This window comes from Phallusia mammillata, chromosome 8 (assembly GCF_965637545.1).
Source record: "Phallusia mammillata chromosome 8, kaPhaMamm4.hap1.1, whole genome shotgun sequence".
In the NCBI taxonomy this organism is placed as follows: domain Eukaryota; kingdom Metazoa; phylum Chordata; class Ascidiacea; order Phlebobranchia; family Ascidiidae; genus Phallusia; species Phallusia mammillata.
In genome coordinates, this window is record NC_137259.1 from 8,597,079 (window position 1) to 8,617,142 (window position 20,064).

General features: G+C 37.2%; 2 protein-coding genes across 2 annotated transcripts; both read right to left on the bottom strand.

Moving 5' to 3' along the window:
* Positions 1–318: 318 nt before the first annotated feature.
* Positions 319–6,902, bottom strand: LOC145204728 (integrin alpha-E-like). Its single transcript, XM_080077317.1, has 15 exons — positions 6,868–6,902; positions 6,424–6,560; positions 6,109–6,167; positions 4,814–4,931; positions 4,634–4,751; positions 4,116–4,225; positions 3,823–4,018; positions 3,435–3,610; positions 3,220–3,284; positions 2,965–3,133; positions 1,480–1,595; positions 1,176–1,421; positions 905–1,117; positions 618–841; positions 319–508 (listed from the first exon to the last, which is right to left on the bottom strand). The coding sequence occupies exons 1-15, from the start codon at positions 6,900–6,902 to the stop codon at positions 319–321; spliced, it is 2,172 nt and encodes a 723-aa protein (XP_079933443.1).
* A 1,751-nt stretch (positions 6,903–8,653) lies between these two features.
* On the bottom strand, positions 8,654–16,070 carry LOC145204730 (integrin alpha-2-like). Its single transcript, XM_080077321.1, has 22 exons — positions 16,007–16,070; positions 15,829–15,946; positions 15,578–15,687; positions 15,312–15,495; positions 15,025–15,200; positions 14,734–14,798; positions 14,029–14,197; positions 13,166–13,251; positions 12,862–13,107; positions 12,583–12,795; positions 12,190–12,487; positions 11,977–12,131; positions 11,701–11,915; positions 11,414–11,552; positions 11,247–11,348; positions 11,079–11,167; positions 10,476–10,565; positions 10,083–10,200; positions 9,695–9,826; positions 9,498–9,634; positions 9,026–9,101; positions 8,654–8,806 (listed from the first exon to the last, which is right to left on the bottom strand). The coding sequence occupies exons 1-22, from the start codon at positions 16,068–16,070 to the stop codon at positions 8,672–8,674; spliced, it is 3,117 nt and encodes a 1,038-aa protein (XP_079933447.1). The 3' UTR covers positions 8,654–8,671.
* Positions 16,071–20,064: the final 3,994 nt, after the last annotated feature.

The following is a 20,064-nucleotide window of genomic DNA, read 5'->3' on the forward strand; positions in this document are numbered from 1 at the left end:
TACAACAAGGTTGTCCAGAGATAAAGTGGTAACCATTTCTAAACCAAAACAAGAAATAACACAAATATTACCATATGCTTTGAAGGGTTGCTGTACACCAGCGTCTTTGTTTGCAGCACATGCACATATATGGATAAATTATGCCCATGCACTGAATTGAGCCGGTCTACAGTGCATTATCAAACAACAAGTTAATTTAGCTGGCGGTAGGATTTGATCCCAGGAGAGGTGCCTGTCCGTGACTGGTATTTCACCAATTCTGCTCTGCAGGGTAATACCGCCTAAAGTAGAAACACACACTTTTGCCTGCCTCATACGTTAATCATAGTACGAAAAGTTCATTGAATGCGTCATACTGAATCGAGGCTTGTAGTTTAGAATCAAGCCCCCGATAGACTCATTTCGTATGTTCAAATCTAACCACAGCACAGTCTTATCTACCCATGCCTCGTCACAAAAGAATTGCTTGGTGACCGGCGCGTTTCCCAAAGACAATGGTTCTGGTGAACTACGAAACAAAAGTTAGAAATTTTGTACACTTACGATGAGTTAAATTAGTAGTTGCGTCTCGCTGTTGAGATTTGATGCAAACTTTTATTGTTGCACATTTTACCGACCTAAGACACGATATTAGGTCAACTAATGGGGGAGTAATCGTCACACTTGCTGTGACGTCAACGACGGGTCTTGAACGCAGGATTATCACTTTATCACTGGATGGAGCAGATATCAGTAGATCAGGATATTTATTTCCATCAACGTCAATTCCCTGCTGAGGACCTTTCGTAATCGAATACCCGAAGTTGACCAGTGATGGCGCCACTGAGCTTCCAAGTATTTTCTGTTCAGTTATATAATTTTACAATACCTTGTAAAATGAAAGTTATTAGTCAGTCAAACCTACTTGTTTATGTAATTCGTCCAAACCTGTTGCACTTCCATAATACAAATACACTGCTCCACTTGATGCCTTTGAAAAAGATTCCATTGGTGCTCCGATCACTATGTCGTCATAACCGTTTTGGTCGACGTCACCAACACGTGAAATGCTCATCCCGAATCGAGAACCAATTGCATTTGAACCAAACAATGTTATAGGTGTAAATGAAGCATTTTGCTAAACACATTGTTAAGATATCAGAATTGTTGAAGACACTTTGTGCTAATGCACTAACCCAATATTGAGGCCCAGAGACATTTGGCTTATTCATGTAAACAAAAACTCTTCCTTGATCATATCCTCCTTGATTTGAATAAAGAGGAGCAGACACAAGCAAATCATCAAAGTTGTCATTGTTCACATCAACTGCTAAAACAGATTGGCCGAAATAAGCTCCAAGTTGCCATATTGAACCAAATGGATGGAGTGTGTAATAATTAGTTGTAGGGAGGGAAAGTTGATTTGATTCGATGATTATAACCTGTAAGTTATTAATAAGTAACTTGCTGGCCATCAAAAAAGTTAAAATAAATCCATACCCGGCCCTTCGAATTATATCTCGGTTCTCCGCTTGCAACAAACTCAATATTTCCACCTTGAAATTTTCCATTTGCAACAGAATAACCTGTACAATAAGAGTCTGTGACGAAACACTCTAAACCAGTAAACATTTATTATTATTGCGAACAGGACTAAGGTCATGCATTAAAATCTAACAAAGTTCAGAAGAGTCTAACCACTGACTCGATTTGTGTCTGCTTTTGTCTAAAGTTTTGACATGATAGAGCACCAAGACAAGTATTGGCTTAAATCACACATTGTTGTTGCCTACGTCCTACGGGATGACACTCAAGGAACATATTTTGAGTAAGCGTCTGTTGCATGGGTGGCCAACCCGCGGCTCGCGAGCCGCATGCGGCTCTTCGCCTGGTTTTATGCGGCTCTTACGTCGTTGTCGAAGTTCGGGGTCACTGTGTATATTTTGGTTAGTATATGTGGCAATCTGGTACAAAAATAGTTAAATTTGAAGTAAAGCTTTAACAATTTTGCTTTTGAACAAACCATTATCGGTATGGCCACAAACGGTAACCTTGCCTTAAAACTGCAACCTTATGTGGCAAATGGCTTGATTATGATGGCATATATTCAATTGTTGAACAATGAATGGTTGCTCATTATTGCGTATGCCAGTGGTTCTTAACCTTTTCGGTGTGGTTTCCCACTAAAGTCGACCACCAACTTCGAATTTCCCCCTCTGTTATTTTTGTAATGATGTTTTGTGCCCTACGTTAACAAAAAAATATTCTTTAAATGAAATAACTTTGTGAAGCGATTTGGTCTGGAACCCCAAAGGTATACTGCAATCTTATTCTTTTTAAATAGTTATTCTGTGAGAAAATAAAGTTTTGGGAATATTGAGTTTCCTCTGCTTGCAATAGTCATTTATTGCATCACAATCAACAAATGAAAGGCTTTTATTCGCGCACAATAGCAAAGTCATTGATACTTTTAGTCTTGTCTGTGATGTAACAAACGACCTTAATTGGTTTTGTAAGCCAAATTAATCTTACATTTTGTTGCCGTAAAATTTTAGGAAAGTAACTTTCCACCGATTAATTCAAAGCCGTGTTCGACCCTCGGGCCCGAGTTTGGTTACCTGACTTACATAATTTCCCTCAGAAAATATTAAATTTCCCACCGGTTAAGAACCACTGGCGTATGCGAATGAGACACAAAGCAACAGCAATATTTACAACAAATGTGTTCCAAAGTAAATTTAATGCGCCAATCAGTTGTTTTTCGGGTTATGACGAACGTTATATTTTATGGGCAGTTTGTCTTGGCTTTGAATTGAGCGATTGTTGGTGGTGAATGCATTAGTGACGTCGCAATGAATTTAGTTTCGCCACTTAATGTGGCTCTTTGTGGTAACACAATAAAAAATATGGCTCTTAAGCTTTGACCGGTTGGCCACCCCTGGTCTGTTGCTTTTGAAGAGGAAAATTGAACAGTCAAACTCTTACCAAGATATGTTTCTTTCAACTGTGTAAGGTTTTCTGGTTTTGCAATTGTCTCTAGTCCTGTTATGTTGAGAAGTCGTGGAATTGTTGATTTGCTCACAGGTGTGGGATATCCCATTATTGTCCCTATTCTGTCATAAGAGCCCACGGAGCCAAGATAGAGGTTGTTTGACTGAAAAAACACAATCAGATTTATGTGTGTCAGTTGTTATACTGGTTAAAATGTAAGTTTGGTACAGGATTAGAAAATGTCTTTACCGATGTTGAAGATGAGAATCCGAGTTGGCATTGACTCACATCGTTGGTTGAATTCAAAGTGGATCCTAAAAAAATGCCATGGGTGCGGTTTTCCCTTATTTTGTTCTTTTAGTTTCACTTTAAATATTGTTGGCGGTTAGTTAGTAAATAGTTTATAAAATAACCTATCAATTCCGTTCAAAAATTGAAATTGTAATCAACAAGTATCGATGTACCTTCCAAACCGGAATGAGTTGTCTCTTCAATCACAGTAACTATTTCCTGTAGAATTCCATCTAACTTATTGTAATCTGTGGCGGTGAGCGCTCGATTTGGTGAACCAGCAATCGTATTAATCTCGGTTTGGTCGTAACCACCAACACCAACTCCTACTGTAATGATTCCTGCAGCTCTGTACAAACAAATTCAAATTTTAGCTGTTCATAATTACTTAACGGTTCTTGATTAGTCGTTCCATGGTTTTTGTTATTGCAAAGTAAGATAATACAAAGCGAAAAAGGGTCAGTAAAATAGCATGATTTGTTGTTTAAAGATGTATTTTAATCAAAAATTGTGGCCTTGTTTAAAAGGTAAATAAAGTTTCCGATCTTGGAAGCAGGTTACCGAGCAGTATTTGAGATTGTCGTTACTGATGGATCATTTGTGCACTCGTTAGATTGACAGGATTCTCCATCAGTTAAAACGATCAATACTTTAGCTGAGTTTATCCGCCCGTTGGTTTCGAGTTCCCCAATTGCCACTTCAATAGCTCTCCCCGTGCGCGTGGCTCCTGATTGGTAGTTCGTACTCTCAATTGAGGCTTAAAAAAATCAACGATAATGATGTTTAAACTACTTTACCGATTTAAAGCCCTTTTCAAATAAAATATTTCACGTTATGTTTTTCAAACATCTCACCAGTCAAACCAGCGTAGTCCTTTGCGTATTCCTTCAATGAAAAAGATGTCTTAATTATGCCAGAAAATACAATTAACGAGACCCTGTATCCTCCGTTGTCAATTGGAACTCTGAAATATCAACACAAAAAATGCTGAATTAGCAATGCGTTCCCATTCAATTTACATTTGTCAGCAAACGGAATAAAGAAAAGGCGAACAAAAATTACTTATTTCATAAGTTTTGTGACCAAAGTTCGAGACCATGGTTTGAAGCTTGTCTTCTTAGTTTTACTGACTGCTTTGATTTCCTAACCCACCAGACATCACAAATTGGTTTGGAGTCATTTGGGGAAATATTTCCCTTTTTTGTGTACGTACAACACAAGCTCAAATAACTCATTTGAATGTGTTGGTTTGGTTTTGTCTTAAAATTTGTTAGTGGCCAGTAATGTCGGGCTGGTTACCCAATAAACTGCAGAACATTTTTTGTTTTCGTCTAAAAGTGATCACAAGTCATCAGTTACCATTTACACTTACTTAAAAGTGGCCACTATTGCCAGCAACCACTGAAGACCAATCTCGAAATTGTCCTCTCCGACACTTCCAGATTCATCAACCACAAACACCAGATCGACTTCTTGTGGGCGGGGACAAACTTAGTACAACAAAAAAACGTAAATTACATTTGGTTACTAAAAAAGATAACAAAATACTTACCTGAGGTACAAGGGGTTGGTAATTCGTCTAGCTGCAAACTATACTTGTAACAAACTCCGATCATTCTTTGTTCAACTTGGGCCGTTGGACATGATAGCACAAATTGAGGTCCGCATACCTTGAATATACAATGTAGGTCGGTTTAAAACAAGAATTAGATTACTCAAAAAGTCAATATAACCAAGGGCGTCCGCACATAGGGGCAAATGGGGTCAGCTGACCCCCCCTGGAAAATTGTTGGATGAAAAATGAAAATGCGTAAAGTAATGAAAAAGTAATTTTAAACATTTGCCAAAAATAAAACTATTTTCGTTACCAATAGGGGTGAATAGGCAACTTTCTTTTTTGTTGATACCCACGAAAGAACGAGACAGTTCTAAACCGAGAAACTTTTTACTCTGTGGATACATCGATATCCACATAATCATACACATTACGCTTGCTTTTCAATTTCTATTATACGCTTGCTGTTCAATTTCTTTAGTTTACTGACAAATGCAGTTATATGGTGATTTGTGGTTCGTAGATATCAGAATAATTGATTTTGGGGATTAGTGCAGAATTCTCAAATCTTTTTAGGCTCACTGCAAATCTCAAATCACCACATATAGGCTATACTGGTAAACTGCATTTACAGCTTGCCACACTTCTACCAGTCCTTGGCAGATTAAAACTAAGCTATTTGAACAATCGCTAATTTTCAAATTTGCTGTTAATATAATCACAACTCATAACTTTTTTTTCTGTGTATGGTTTTAAAGATTATAGACTCCCAAATACCATCGCGTAATTGAAATGCTTCTTTTTCTCTGTTCTTACCTTCCTTTACTATCTCTTTTTGGGACTACTAGCTACTAGCAGTCGGTCGCTGTGGAAACCACATAGTTATGAATTATGACAAAACAAAGTGCATTATTACCCCAAATGTATATATTACACCTTACGCAAGGTTCACTTGAGCACGATAATAGATAATTTGTGCTCCGGCCAATTTTGATTAAAAATCCGTAGAAATGTAAACACTGATAAAAATGATAAATTGTCTGGATGGTGTAATGGTAAAATTTTCAAAAAAAATTTGCATCTGGCCGAAAGGGCAGAGTGAACCCACCTTGACCCCCCCCTAACCGAAAACCTGCGGACGCCCTTGAATATAACATATTTATAGTTACGTCGGTTTATTGTTTTTTTGCGTCTTGACAGGTTAATTTTTGTATGGTTTTTCATGACAACATTTGTTGCTGCGAAGGTGCAAATTTTTTCAGCTACATAGTTTAATTTATTAACCAACCAACCGTTACATCTCCAGAAGATGATAGTTGATCGACTGTCATTCCAATCGCACCACCTTTCCCTACAAAATAAACAGTTCATGTTACATCTTTTTATCAAAAAAGTGACTAAGAATAGTTGAAGGTGATTAATATAGCTGTTTCCTTTTGTTGCAAATAACAGATTTGAGAAAAATCTTGCCGTGACTTTTACGTACATGTGTTTTTTAATTTTTTCCTAGCATGGTAAAGTGACAATTCGCTGGACTATGCGTAATGCCAGTTTGTTAAAATACCCTTAATGAAATTTGACACGACTTCCGTGTTTTAACAGCTCACCGGTAGTCTCAACTGCATCGCATCTTGTGTCGTTGTCCCTTAAAGCCGCACATGAATAGATAGCACCGTGAGGGACGTTGTTTTTCCGAGAACCGTGATAAGGAGCGCCGATGTATATAACATGTCCCCCTTCGCCACTACATTAAAAAGAATTTGAGAAGATTTATTGCAGGGCACTAATGAGTTTCAAAAGGGCTCCGGTATTCAGGAAGTCCTTAGTCACGTTAATGAAAAAAGGGTAATTTAAGCTATTACTTAGTCAATGGGCTGATGTTCTGTAAAAGCCATTACCGGTATGTTGAGTCGTGTGGCACTAACACTGTATACACCACAGATTTTCTTCCTGCGTTACATAACTTTCAGGTGTAGAGAATTGTTACCTTACAGTCAAACATTATTGTTTTCATCATGGTTGGTATCAACAACTTTGGGGTGTTTTTTTACATTATGGTAAGCTGTAGTTTAATCATATCAGACATTAGATTATGTTTATGTAAAGGAATATTTAGTACCCTGATTAAGTATGCACAAAAATGGACAAATTTAGTTTTTTCACCAACGCATAATAACCTTCATTGCAACATATACAACTAAAAAGGCAGATCGACTGTAACTGTGGCATACTGCAACTTATTTTTACTTTTTTTACTGTACATTTGCTTTTTGATAAATTTATGGATAAAACAAACCTACTTTGAAACGGTAGTGGTTGATGCACCAAATGCAAACTGTTCTGTCGATGACTGTTTGTGTGGATATATCTTGCTGTGACTTCTTGTCTCCACGTTTGCAGTCAACGCTAAACCAGCGCAGGAAAAAAATAAAACAATTTGCAAGCGCATATCTGCTTGTGTAACCAAAGATACCTAGCAATGTATTATCGAAACAAAAAATGTAAAAAGCACGACAAAAGTTAGCATTTCTTCCAAAAAAGTGAGTGCGTATTTTACAAATAAATTAAACACTCAAAGACAGCTGTGCGAGATCAATCTGTTTCGCCCTGTAGTTCGGTGACGAGTGATTCAACGCTGGAATTTTGAGTAATGTTTTGTGGAGAATACCCCTTGACTTGATTTAGCTGTATACCTCTACCTCACTTAATTTACTTCTGGTAGGACACTCAACAAAACAACTCTTGCTAAAACAAAACAACTTAATGGAATGTAAACTTCTGCTGCTATAGTTCGTTTGGCAAAGTATTCTGTGCTTTACCGTTTCATTCCGGTTGACTTGCAAAAACACACAAACCGCACTGTCACTGACACCAGGAAAAATAGAAGAGCAGGACACTTCCCACTGTTTAAGAAACTTGTGGCACGTCAAACACATCACATCCTATTTTTGGTTAATGATGTTGATCCGCTGGTGTAACCAGAAATAGTCTTTGCTTTACCCAACCGCTGACTTTCCACATTACACTGTGCAACATCCGACGACCGTATTTCCGTCAAGAAACTTCTTCAATCTTCCTGCCACTTAACCACATTTTGTAACCTATTGATTTTTTAACATTTGACTGAGTATTTTACTGCATCTTTTCAAACATATGTCTGACAGTTTGATGAACAAAGCGAATTACTAAGGCGTTAGGCACAACACACAAACTACAGTATAAGTGCAAACAATAACAGTGACAAGTCAATGAATAAAACATTGGTTTTTGACACAATACGTCCAACAAAAAACACTGGACAAAAGTTCTGCGGCACAAGTAAATAATTTGTTTTCGTTTTGACTGAATTTGATGAAAAATGACATCTGTTTAATACTTTTTTTGTAGTTGTTGTTACACTTCTTGTGATATAGTGTTTTGACAAAGAACAAACAAACAAACAGACAAAGTATTTTTCCAGGTTTGATTAGGAAAATGACTTTTTCGTAAATCGATTATGCTAAATGGTTTTCATATGAAATGAAAACAAATACAAAACCAATCCGTATAGTCATGACGATTTTATACGTTTTTGTACGGATTGCAGTAAGTTGTTGAAAATTATAAAATTGAATTTTAGCAAACATGATAAGCAACATGTTAAAAATTAAATGTTAGGAAATGTGACTCTTTCGTTAATGAAAATTTACTTCTTATGCATACCAGTAGACGTATCAAATCTATATATATAAGCAAGTTTAGATGTTTTTTCGTGTCAAAGTTGCTAGATCACTCGCAAAATTCCACTATTTGTGGAACTCGAAACTGCTTTAGTTGAAATTTTACTAGAACCTTTGAAAGCGAATAAAACAAAGCTCATTCTTCCACAAGATCAACTGTGCTTTTTGTGACATCGGGAGCAACGCTGTTCATTCCCGGATCCTCAGTGCCTTCCTGTAGCGCCTTTGCTTGAGCAAGCTTATCCTGGTATTCGTTTTTAAAAAATCCAAACTGAAAAGTCAATAAAAGCGGTTTATGTAATAGGAAATGTGATTATGATCACCAGCAAGCAGGGCAAATTGATGCGAGTATTCTGATTACTAAAACATGGTTTAGATCATTTTTTACATATATTTTTCGTTTCGAAATATCAGGACTTGTGGTACAACTTACACACTCGGCTGTGTAACAAAATGGTTAGGTGTTGTAACAGAAAAATAGATTTTGTACCTTCCAAAGTGCTAGACCAATTAAGGCGAGCAGAGCAATACCGCCAATAATAGCACCGATAATCGCTCCAATGTTACTTCCTCCGTTTGTTACTGGTTGCGTAGCTCCCATCACGAAAGCTTTAATTAATGATGACACCTGAAGTATATTTTAAACATGACCAAATGTTTCCTAATAAACTAAAAAACAACACAACAGAAATTAAACGCAAAACTATCAAAAATGGCTGTTTACTACACATCGTTACAAAATGTTTACTGTTTAAAGTTTGTGTTCAAAAACTTTTATATTACATTCACATCAGAAACAAAACGTCCCTCAAAAATTAACAAATTTTAGATATCATACTTGAATTGTTATTTCCCCCTTTTGTGGGTCAATGGGTGAAGCCGAAGTGTTAAGAAGAATTACGCTTGAGAAAGTTGTGCTCAAATCAGGCTGCGAATACAACAATGATCAGAATATTTCAAACGTATATTTAATTTTTATGCAAACCTGTGAAAGTGATGGAAGCCATAGTTTGTATCGAGCAGAAACTGTCACTGTCGCAAATTCAGATTGGTTCACAATTTGGCACGTGATCGCACCACATGATACACTACTGCAAGGCTGTAAAATGTTGAAGATGTTTTTGGATTTATTAACAACCGTTTAAATGCATGTGCTTACGATTTGTGGTGTGAGGATTGCTTGAGAAATTGTTGGAAACTTGACTGAGAGGTTAAACACTCCATTATCATACATTGGAATGTTATGTTTGTTTACTTTGTTTGTGACGTCGCAAGTGCAATATGTCTGTGGCTAAAACAAAAAATAAGGATATGATATTAGCACTGCAGAATCTCTTTAATTAAGTAAAAGTCTCCGTAACTAAATACCAACCAAACATTTGAAATCGTATAAATAAAGCAGCGGAAATCCATCTTTGGTTGATTCAGGCCAAGTAAAATGAAACCAAGCAGAAGATAACAAGTTCGTTCCACGGTTTTCGATCTTTCGCGAGAAATAAAACGATATGGTTGAAATATGAATACAGCTACAACTGTTCAGGTATTACCGTCAATGTATGCTGCAAGTCACTTTGGTTTCCACCTAACAATGGGTCAGTTAAACTCGTGGTATAATCCGCCGAACTTGAATGGTTAACAAAGATTGTTTCAATGGGAAATGAAGTTCTACACAAAGCAAGTTTAATCAACTTTTATTTTGTAATAGCCCAATAATACTACTGTGAAGAACTATTACTGTAAGAAAAGAAAGTTTAATTGTGTAGGCAAAGTTTATTAAAACGAATTGCTATAAATATACAATACAGGGCAGTAGTTTCCATCAGTGATTTCAAACAAACTATGGTTTTCGAACAAAGTTCTTATTTTGTCAAAATGATTATTCGATAACGTGGAGACATTTTTGGTACTTTGCAAAGCGAAACACACAAATTTATTCTTACCCGCCCGTAACAAGGTCAACGCGATACTTTATGGGAAGGTTGTAAGTGATGACGTCATTACTGTTGTTTGGGTCGGTTGAATCATTGCGGCTGTGACAAGAAAACGTCGTGAAAAATGTTGACAATTAACAAACTATATAAACAGGGTTGCCATCGGCATGAACCCAAAAATAAGGACTAACAAAACATTTAATTTTCATATGAAATGAAACTAAATTTTCGAAAAATTCAATTTATATGAGCCATGACATAGTCTACGCCATATATTTTGCCAGAAACAATCTGTTCCAGCAACTTGTTTGTAGCAAATACTTCGTGATAGACACGTGGGAAAAAAGAAAAATGACATCTAATAAGGTTCGTGTATGTAAGTCCCACTTCGGTAAAAAATCTTCTTTCAACCTACCACATACTACACTGATAGTAAATATTGTACTTATTGTATTATTTTGCTACATTGGGATGGGCAAGAATGAGTAACACTGTCAGATGATTTTTGTTCTGAAATATCCTCGAACGGCGATGTGACGATAGTATTGCTCTCCCCAGTATTATTTCTTGCGGACGCCCATAATATAAACTATAATAATCAAAGTACTTTACCTCGAATATAAATTTGCTTTTATTGAAAGACTTGTAATGGAAGCTGTACGTCTCAAATCTTCCAAAGAGTATGCAAGGGTAACAATGCACTGAATGACACAAAAAAAGATACTGAACACTCATACGCACTGCTTTACTCGTTGGTAGTAAATTGCAGAAGGTTTTTACCGTTTCTCCGTTCATCAGTACCGATGCAAGATTATTCATCACCAGAACAACATTTCCTACAGTACTCAACGTATCAGCTTTAATCGCGCATGTACTTGTCACCTGTTTTAAAATGAAGGTTGATTAGAACAAAATCAAGGATTATGCTTTTCAATTATACACCAAACCTGATTAATGCTCAATCCAATTGAAGAAACGACCATCTTTGTAAAGAACGAATGTTCCGGACCGCCGTTGCTAATAGTTACCGTTGCACTCATCAAACCGGGTGCATTTTCAATCACATAGGGTTGGGAAGAAGGAATTCTGAACCACAAAATGAAACAAGTCCGTTTACACTGTGCGCAATTTAAAGTCGGCACTTAATTTTACACGATGGGTAATAAGTTGCAGCTAAAGTTGCGGTTTCACATGAAAACAAAATACCTTGTAAAAGTTACTTAACAATACTTACGAGAAAACGGCAGACAATCCAAGGTCATGAATGCATTTTCCGTTGTTACCTGTGCAACCAGTACTAACCAACCACTCAGCTTGTGCAAATGTGGCCCCAATTGGATCCAGCACTGCCGATTGAAGAGTGTTTTTGTGCGTTGTTGTAAAATCATACGAATATTTAATGATTAGAGGCTCTGAACTCAAACCTCCAGTCGCTGCATAAGCTGCCGACTGAAAATGATACGAAAGAACTGAGTAGAGCAGTCAATGTAGAAATGCATAGATTGCTTACATTTAAACGTATATCGTAAGAGTAGCACTGGGATAAATCGTTAACTGCCCTATTGTTTGTTAACGTCGTGGCAGTCGTGCTGTTATCGACGAACTGAATCCGTTTTCCAGTAGCAGTTACAACAAGATTGTCCAGAGATAATGTGGTAACCATTTCTAACCAAGAAACAAACATTAAAACCACCAAATATTTAAAGTGAGCTTGTACACTTACGATGAGCTAAATTAGTAGTTGCGGATCGTTGTTGAGACTGGATACAAACTTTTATTGTTGCACAATTAAGGGATCTAAGACAAGTCATTAGGTCAACTGAGGGTGGAGTAATCGTCACACTTGCTGTGACGTCAACGACGGGTCTTGAACGCAGGATGATCACTTTATCACTGGATGGAGCAGATATCAGTAGATCAGGATACTTATTTCCATCAACGTCAATTCCCTGCTGAGGACTTTTCGTGATCGAATACCCGAAATTGACCAGTGATGGCGCCACTGAGCTTCCAAGTATTCTCTGTCGAGGTTAGATTGAACACATCGTTCAAAAGAAGCGTGGTTTAGATTTTAAACTTAAAAAATTTCTATTGAATTCTATTGAATGAAACTGACCTGTTTATGCAGCTCGCTTAGACCTGTTAAACTTCCATAATACAAATACACAGCTCCACTTGCAGTCATTGAACGAGAATCCATTGGTGCTCCGATCACTATGTCGTCATAACCGTTTTGGTCGACGTCACCAACACGTGAAATGCTCATCCCGAATCGAGAACCAATTGCATTTGAACCAAATAGTATTTTAGGTGTAAATGAAGCATTATGCTAAACATATTGTAAATTTATTGGAGTTCATCAACACATATCATCAACATTTGCTTATGCACTCACCCAATATGCAGGCCCTGGGACATTTGGATTATTCATGTAAACAAAAACTCTTCCTTGATCATATCCTCCTTGATTTGAATAAAGAGGAGCAGACACAAGCAAATCATCAAAGTTGTCATTGTTTACATCAACTGCTAAAACCGATTGACCGAAATAAGCTCCAAGTTGCCACATTGAACCAAATGGATGAAGTGTGTAATAATTAGTTGTAGGGAGGGAAAGTTGATTTGATTCGATGATTATAACCTGTCATTTAGAAATAATTATTTCGTTTGGCATTAATAAAGTTTAAATAAATGCATACCCTGCCCTTTGAATTATATCTCGGTTCTCCGCTTGCAACAAACTCAACGTTTCCACCTTGAAACTTTCCATTTGCAACAGAATAACCTACGCCAGGAATTGACAAAAAGTAGACTGGTTTACTTTAGAACAAACAGATGGTGCTCGTATGTTTGTAAAATGATGGCGAGGTGTACCTACTGCCGCTAAAGTTTTTTTTTAGCACAATATTGAACAATGGTATCTTTTCTGACGTAATAGGCCATTTGTTGTCTTGACATCACGTCATTCCTTCGCACTTAGGTATAACCTGAAGGCGTTAGCGCAGTAGTTCTTTACCAGGTTTCCATCGAACCCCAGGGTTCGGCCACCCTGAATCAGAGGTTCGATGAAGGTCTTTTGGAGTCTAACTACTCGTTTTAGTCAAACTTTATAGTTCTGTGGTCGCTAGAAAAGTTTGTTTGCTAAACATCAAAACACTGGAAGGTTGCACTTAAGGTATTGTTTTCTTTTTTGTGACGTAACAAAAAGCATTGTGTGCGTTGTTTGTAGGCAGCAAAACAACAAAATTTTGTTGGCAGCAAAAACGTATTACTTCATCTTTTTCATGTTTGTGCACCGTTGCTAAAAATACTATGCTTCGTTTTTGTAAAAACTTAAAATTGCCGGAAAGAATGAGTTAAAAATCCAGGATGTAACTTGTTGGGGTTCGACCAAAGGCTGAAGAATATCGCAGGGGTTCGGCCGTGATAAAAAGGTTAAGAACCACTGCGTCAGCGCGTTTTGGCGGGAGTATTCTGTTTATCTGTTGTTTGATTCTAAGCTGGATTTAGGCAAGTTGAATTATTTCAAGTTTTGTTAAAAAGTAGATCACTAAAGTCTTACCAAGATACGTTTCTTTCAACTGTGTAAGGTTTTCTGGTTTTGCAATTGTCTCTAGTCCTGTTATGTTGAGAAGTTGTGGAATTGTTGATTTGCTCACAGGTGTGGGATATCCCATTATTGTCCCTATTCTGTCATATGAACCCACGGAGCCAAGATAGAGGTTGTTTGACTGAAATAACACAATCAAATTTCAGTATTTGTGATGTAAACCAGGGGTGTGCAACCTGCGGCCCTTGAAATATGGTTGTGCGGCCCGCAGAGACCCTTGGAATTCAATTATACTGGCAAACGAGTCCAATTATTACATATTTTTGAGCAGATTAATGCGCTCGGTGCTATTTTTATGTGACCTGGTAACATGTAGCTGGAATCAAATGCGAATTTTACTTTTAGTTAAGCATATTTGGTATGCAAAAAGTAAAATCACCTTGTGTTATATAAAGGTGCGGCCCGCGATCTAATTTTGGCAATTGTATTTGGCTCCAAAGTAAAAAAGGTTGCACACCCCTGATGTAAACTACCAGCGTTTCTTGCCTTATGGGCCACGAAACCATTTGTTACAAAACTAGTGGAAATCCAAATAAAATAAGAACTTTTGAAAAGCTCAGCCGGTTTTAATGCTACTACTGAATAATAGGAAAATAAACAAGTCGTGGAAGTCAATCCAATCTATCCTATGTTACACAAACATTATAAAAGTCTTACTGATGATGAAGATGAGAATCCGAGTTGGCATTGACTCACATCGTTGGTTGAATTCGAAGTGGATCCTTTAAAAGGTCGACTTTTCATGTTTAAGGGGAATATGCAAAAAACTGACTTGATTTGTTTAAAATTATGTTTTAGATTTACGTAAAATATTTTATAAATTATTGAACAGCAAATTATGTGTATGTCGGCAAGTCACAGGCTAAAAAACGTGCAGCATACGACGCAGGCAACAGTGCTAGTGACTTTACTTTCAGCGGGATTTGCAAGATTTTCTAACTTACGTACCTTCCAAACTGGAAGTAGCTGTTTCTTTGATTACAGCGACTATTTCCTGTAGAATTCCATCTAACTTAGTGTAATCTGTGGCGGTGAGTGCTCGATTGGGTGAACCAGCAATCGTATCAATCTCGGATTGTTTGAAACCGCCCACACCGACTCCTACTGTAATAATTCCTGCAGCTCTGTACAAACAAAAAATGGTTTCACATCATGTGTATATATGGAGCTGTACATTAATGTTTTGGCAGCAACCGAATTTCCAACAAAGTTTTCCTATTTAGAAATAAATTTACCTTGCGTCATTTGAGCTCGCGGTTACTGTAGGACCTTCACCATTTGATCCTCCGTCTGTCAAAACGATCATTAGCCTTGTCGAACCTGGTCTTCCGTTGGTTGCAAGTTCTTCAATTGCGCTTTCAATAGCTCTTCCAGTACGCGTGGATCTCCCTTTGATGTAGCCGGTTTTCGAAATTGCAGCTTAAAAGAGTAATTTTTTTTAATAATCGCATTACAAAACTTATGTAAAACAGTTTTATTTTGTATTAAACAAACAACTTACTAGTCAAACCAGCGTAGTCCTGTACGTATGTGTTCAATGAGAAATATACTGCAACACGGTGAGAAAATAAAATCAACGCAATTCTGTATTCTCCATTGTCTATTCGATCCCTAAAACAAGAAACAAGAAAGCCTGTATGCCAGGAATGTATCAAACTAAATTAACAATTTTTAGCTAGGTTTTAATATACACAATATTGTTCAAAGGGTCCCAATTCGTCCTTTTTGCATGATTACAGTTGTTTTATTTACTTGAAATTGGCGACAATAGCCAACAGCCAATTGAGTCCTGTGTCAAAATTGGTCTTTTTTACGCTTCCCGAATCATCAACCACAAACACCAAATCGACCATCTGAGAACCAGGACAAGCTGAGTACAACAAAATAGTTCGAATCCAACTACGTCAAACAGTTGAAAAAAGAAACCTACCCCATGTACAAGGGGTTGGTAATTCTTCTAGCTGCGAACCATACTTGTAACAAACTCCGATCATTCTTTGCTGAACTTGAGCAGTAGGACATGATTGCACAAACTGTGATCCGCATACCTTTGATAAGATGCTGAGTGAGCAGGATGTCAACAATCCCACAACTTTTTAAAACGTTTTTGCCTTTTTTGATGAACTATTGAAAGCATTTGGTTTAAAACGCTAGTGGATCTCAAAATAATATTTTACATTTAGATCGGCGTAACCAAATTTGCATCGGTAATCAAAATCTACTTTTACCCAGAAGGGTGGTTGAGCACATTTTTCCATTGCATATACACTATAGCCTATTTGAAACGTTAATATATTCCCTACACTTATTTTATATGAGTCCCATATTAACCGTTGTCTTTTATAAGCATAGTTGTTTCTGCAGGCAGAAACTCAAGGGTCTCCACACATGCAAAGTTAAAAACTATGCATTTCAAGAGATAACTATCAGTAATTTTGGTATTGTAAAAAAAGTGACCAGTACTGGGCTTAAATAATCATGTTATTAAAAGTACAAACCATGCAAATCTGATTCAATTCAAACATTGTTTAAAGTTTGTCCTATAGGAAAATATATTTAATGTTCATTTTTATAGGAAAGAAGGGTAAATAGTTGCAAAATAAAGTAAAGCACAGCAATCGTTTTTCAATTACGACACTGTTTGAAAATTCACCCATTTTAGGGAGCTAGTGGGATAAATGTTGCAGCTGTAGGGTAAAACTTAACAAATGTTTACCTAAAAATGGCACAATCTACTAACTGTCCAAATTTCATCCAATTTCGACATTGTTTACAAATTTCACCTATGATAGGGGTTAATGGGGGTAAATCGGGGGCTACAGGGTAAAACACAACAATCAACAACAATAAATGGAACATTCTACAAGCTGTACAAGTTTAAGCCAATTCCACCACTGTTAAAATAACTCACCCATTTTGGGGGCTAGAGGGGTAAGCATTAGGGCTACTGGGTTAAACACAACAAACAGCTCCTACCAATAACAAATTTTACAAGTTGTCCAAATTTCATTTAATTTCGACACTGTTTAAAAATCTCACCCATTTAGAGGGGTTATTGGGGTAACTGATGGGGTAGTACCAAAAGTATAAACATTAAACCACAATGACCCAATCAACAATGGTAAAATTTTATCCAAATCGGCCAATGTTTACAATTTTGACCACTAGAGGTGTTTTTAGCAGTATTTGTTAACGTTGCTGACGTCATAGGACTGTTAACACCCGCTAAACTTCCATTTGCAAAAACAACCACCAAGCAATGCATAACCAAACGATGTTCTGTTACCTTTAAAAGTTTAAAACACTATTACATCACAGAATTTTTTTGTTTGTGGTGCGCAGTAAATACCGGAGCTATCAAGTCAAACGAAGCAGATGGCACATCTACATGACCATATCTAGCAGCTGTGAAAGTTTCACACAAATCCACTAAAGATTTCATGCCAAAAGTGCATGGACAAACTTTACCGGAGAAAAACGAAAAAAACGGGAAAAAACGAAAAAAACAAGAAAAAAAACATAGTGAATTCAAGATGCCTTCTTCAGGAAAGGGGACCCATAACAAGTGTGTGTTAATTTGTCAGCCTACCGCTACATCCCCAGCAGTTGACAGTTGATCGATTGACATACCGATAGCTCCGCCTTTCGCTGAAACACAGCAACAATAAAGTGTGAGTACATCGGGCTATTTTAATCGCAGAAGGCAGTGCTGGAAAATTTGAACATAAAAAATTTGTTGTCACCGGCGAAATTATGAAGCATATAAAAGATGCACATTATCACTAATGACAGTCAAAATTGCATTGCTTGATAAAAATTTTTCATGTTTTTTCAGTTTTTGATATTTGAAAAGTCAAAGCGCTACTAAATGGAATCGGGGAGTTGCATAATGTGTACGTTTTCACCTGTTGTGATGGCTGCATCACACATTATGTCGTTGTTGCCTGAAACAACGCAGGAGTAGAAAGCACCGGCGGGGACGTTAGATATCCGGTTACCGTGATGAGGAGCACCCACGAACATTCTGTGCCCACCTTCGCCACTAAAGAAAAGGTTGTGAAAACAACGGAAGTCGTATAATGCATCACTGTCATTGGCTCCCCTGACAAACTCTAGAACCGTTTTGGGGAAATGGAGAGGAAAGCCCTTTACCGTTAAAGAATGCATTAAAAACACTTCTGTGTTATAGTTGGAAATAGGGCAACACTTAAAGATACATGTAGAATTTTCGCAGTTCTGTTTAAAAATTTGATACAAATACATGTTTACAATTTGTTGACCCGCGAACTAAATGGATTCTCTTTATAAAATAATTTGTGATTTGTTTTGTGCCCATTATGTAGCCAATAGCAAGGGTCGGCAACCTTTTTTGTACTGGCCGTTTTTGAAACTGAAAATCTGTCGCGGCTTCATAAAATTACAAATATTTAGCAATAAAAGCGCAATAATTTGTTTATCATCCTCGGGGAGCGCGGGCAAAATGCTTTAAAACGTTATACTGAAAAAGCATACGGTCCGCGGACCAGCTGTTGCCGACCATGCACTGCGCTGGCCTATAGTATAGCAGAAATGTAATGCAATTTCACAATTGAATTAACGAAGGGTTTTCAGATTGTTTCATCCTTTACCAGTTAGTCGGTAAAACCAAAAAAAACTTGTTTAAAAATGCTGTTTTCGCTTTTGATTTCAACTTACTTCAAAACTGTCGCAGTTGAGGCACCAAAATAATATTGCAAGGGCGATAAACTTTTAGACGGATACAACTTGCTGTAGCTTCTTGTCTCCACGTTTGCTGACAGAGTAAAACCAACACAGTAAAATAGCAAATATATTTGCAGAGGCATATTTCTAGCTTTGAGTGAAAGCTGAAAAGAAAATCGTCTCCTAACTCTAACAATCACAAACTTCTGCATATTGGCATTATTTCCCCGAGCGAAGCTGTCTGCAACTAATGTTTGAAAAAGCGCGATCGTACTTTTTGAAAACCGTGATTGTATTCCTTATAAAGCCCCTTGAAATTTCATCTTCTTGTATCATGCACATTGATTTCGCATTGATTGCAAAACGCCAACCGGAAACTATTCAAAATCCACTTGGTAATGCAATGACGCGCGTAAGGAAAATCCCGTTGTTTCAAAATCGTTCCAAAGTTCGTTTCTAAGACACGCTAATGTAATATACTCTCTAACTGTACTGCCTCTACCCGTTTTACAAACAAAAAGCTTAACTTTTTAGGCTATACTTTAAATCTGATTACTGTCGCACACTTTGACAATTTCAAGGTGGGTGCTACGTTTTACCACCCATATTATTAGTTTATTTATTTCCAGCACTCCCTTGCACTAAGAAAACATCGGTTGCGAAATTTACCACAACAATTGGCGTAGTGGCACAGTTTATTAAATTTGGGCGGCAAAACCTCGTCTTGGACGGCTACCAGGGCACGTTGTTCTGCTTAGTACTGTTAAGTGGCGACACAGGAAGGTGCTTACGCGCGTCATGGCTGTCGTACTTGCAATCAATAAAGAATTATTTAAGCGTAAACACTAAATTGCTACAACAGTGTGAGTGAGTGTATATAAAGTATCTTTTTAATATTTTTATTTATTAACCAACCGTTACTTCTACAAAAGATGATACTTGATCGACTGTTATCCCAACGGCGTGACCTTTCTCTCCAAAATAAACAATTAATGGTTCATCTTTTAGAAGCTGAAGTATGTACAAAATTGGGCAAAATAACTTACCCAACACCAACACATATTAACCTTCATCGCAATGTACACAATCAAAAAGACAGATCGATCTTAACTGGCATTTCGTAACTCGTTTTTACTTTTTCAACAAGTTTTCCTGTACATTTGCTTTATCATAAACCACTTAAAAACAAACCTACTTTGAAATAGTAGTGGTTGATGTACCGAATGCGAACTGTTCTGTCGATGACTGCTAGTGTGGATATATCTTGCTGTGACTTCTTGTCTCCAC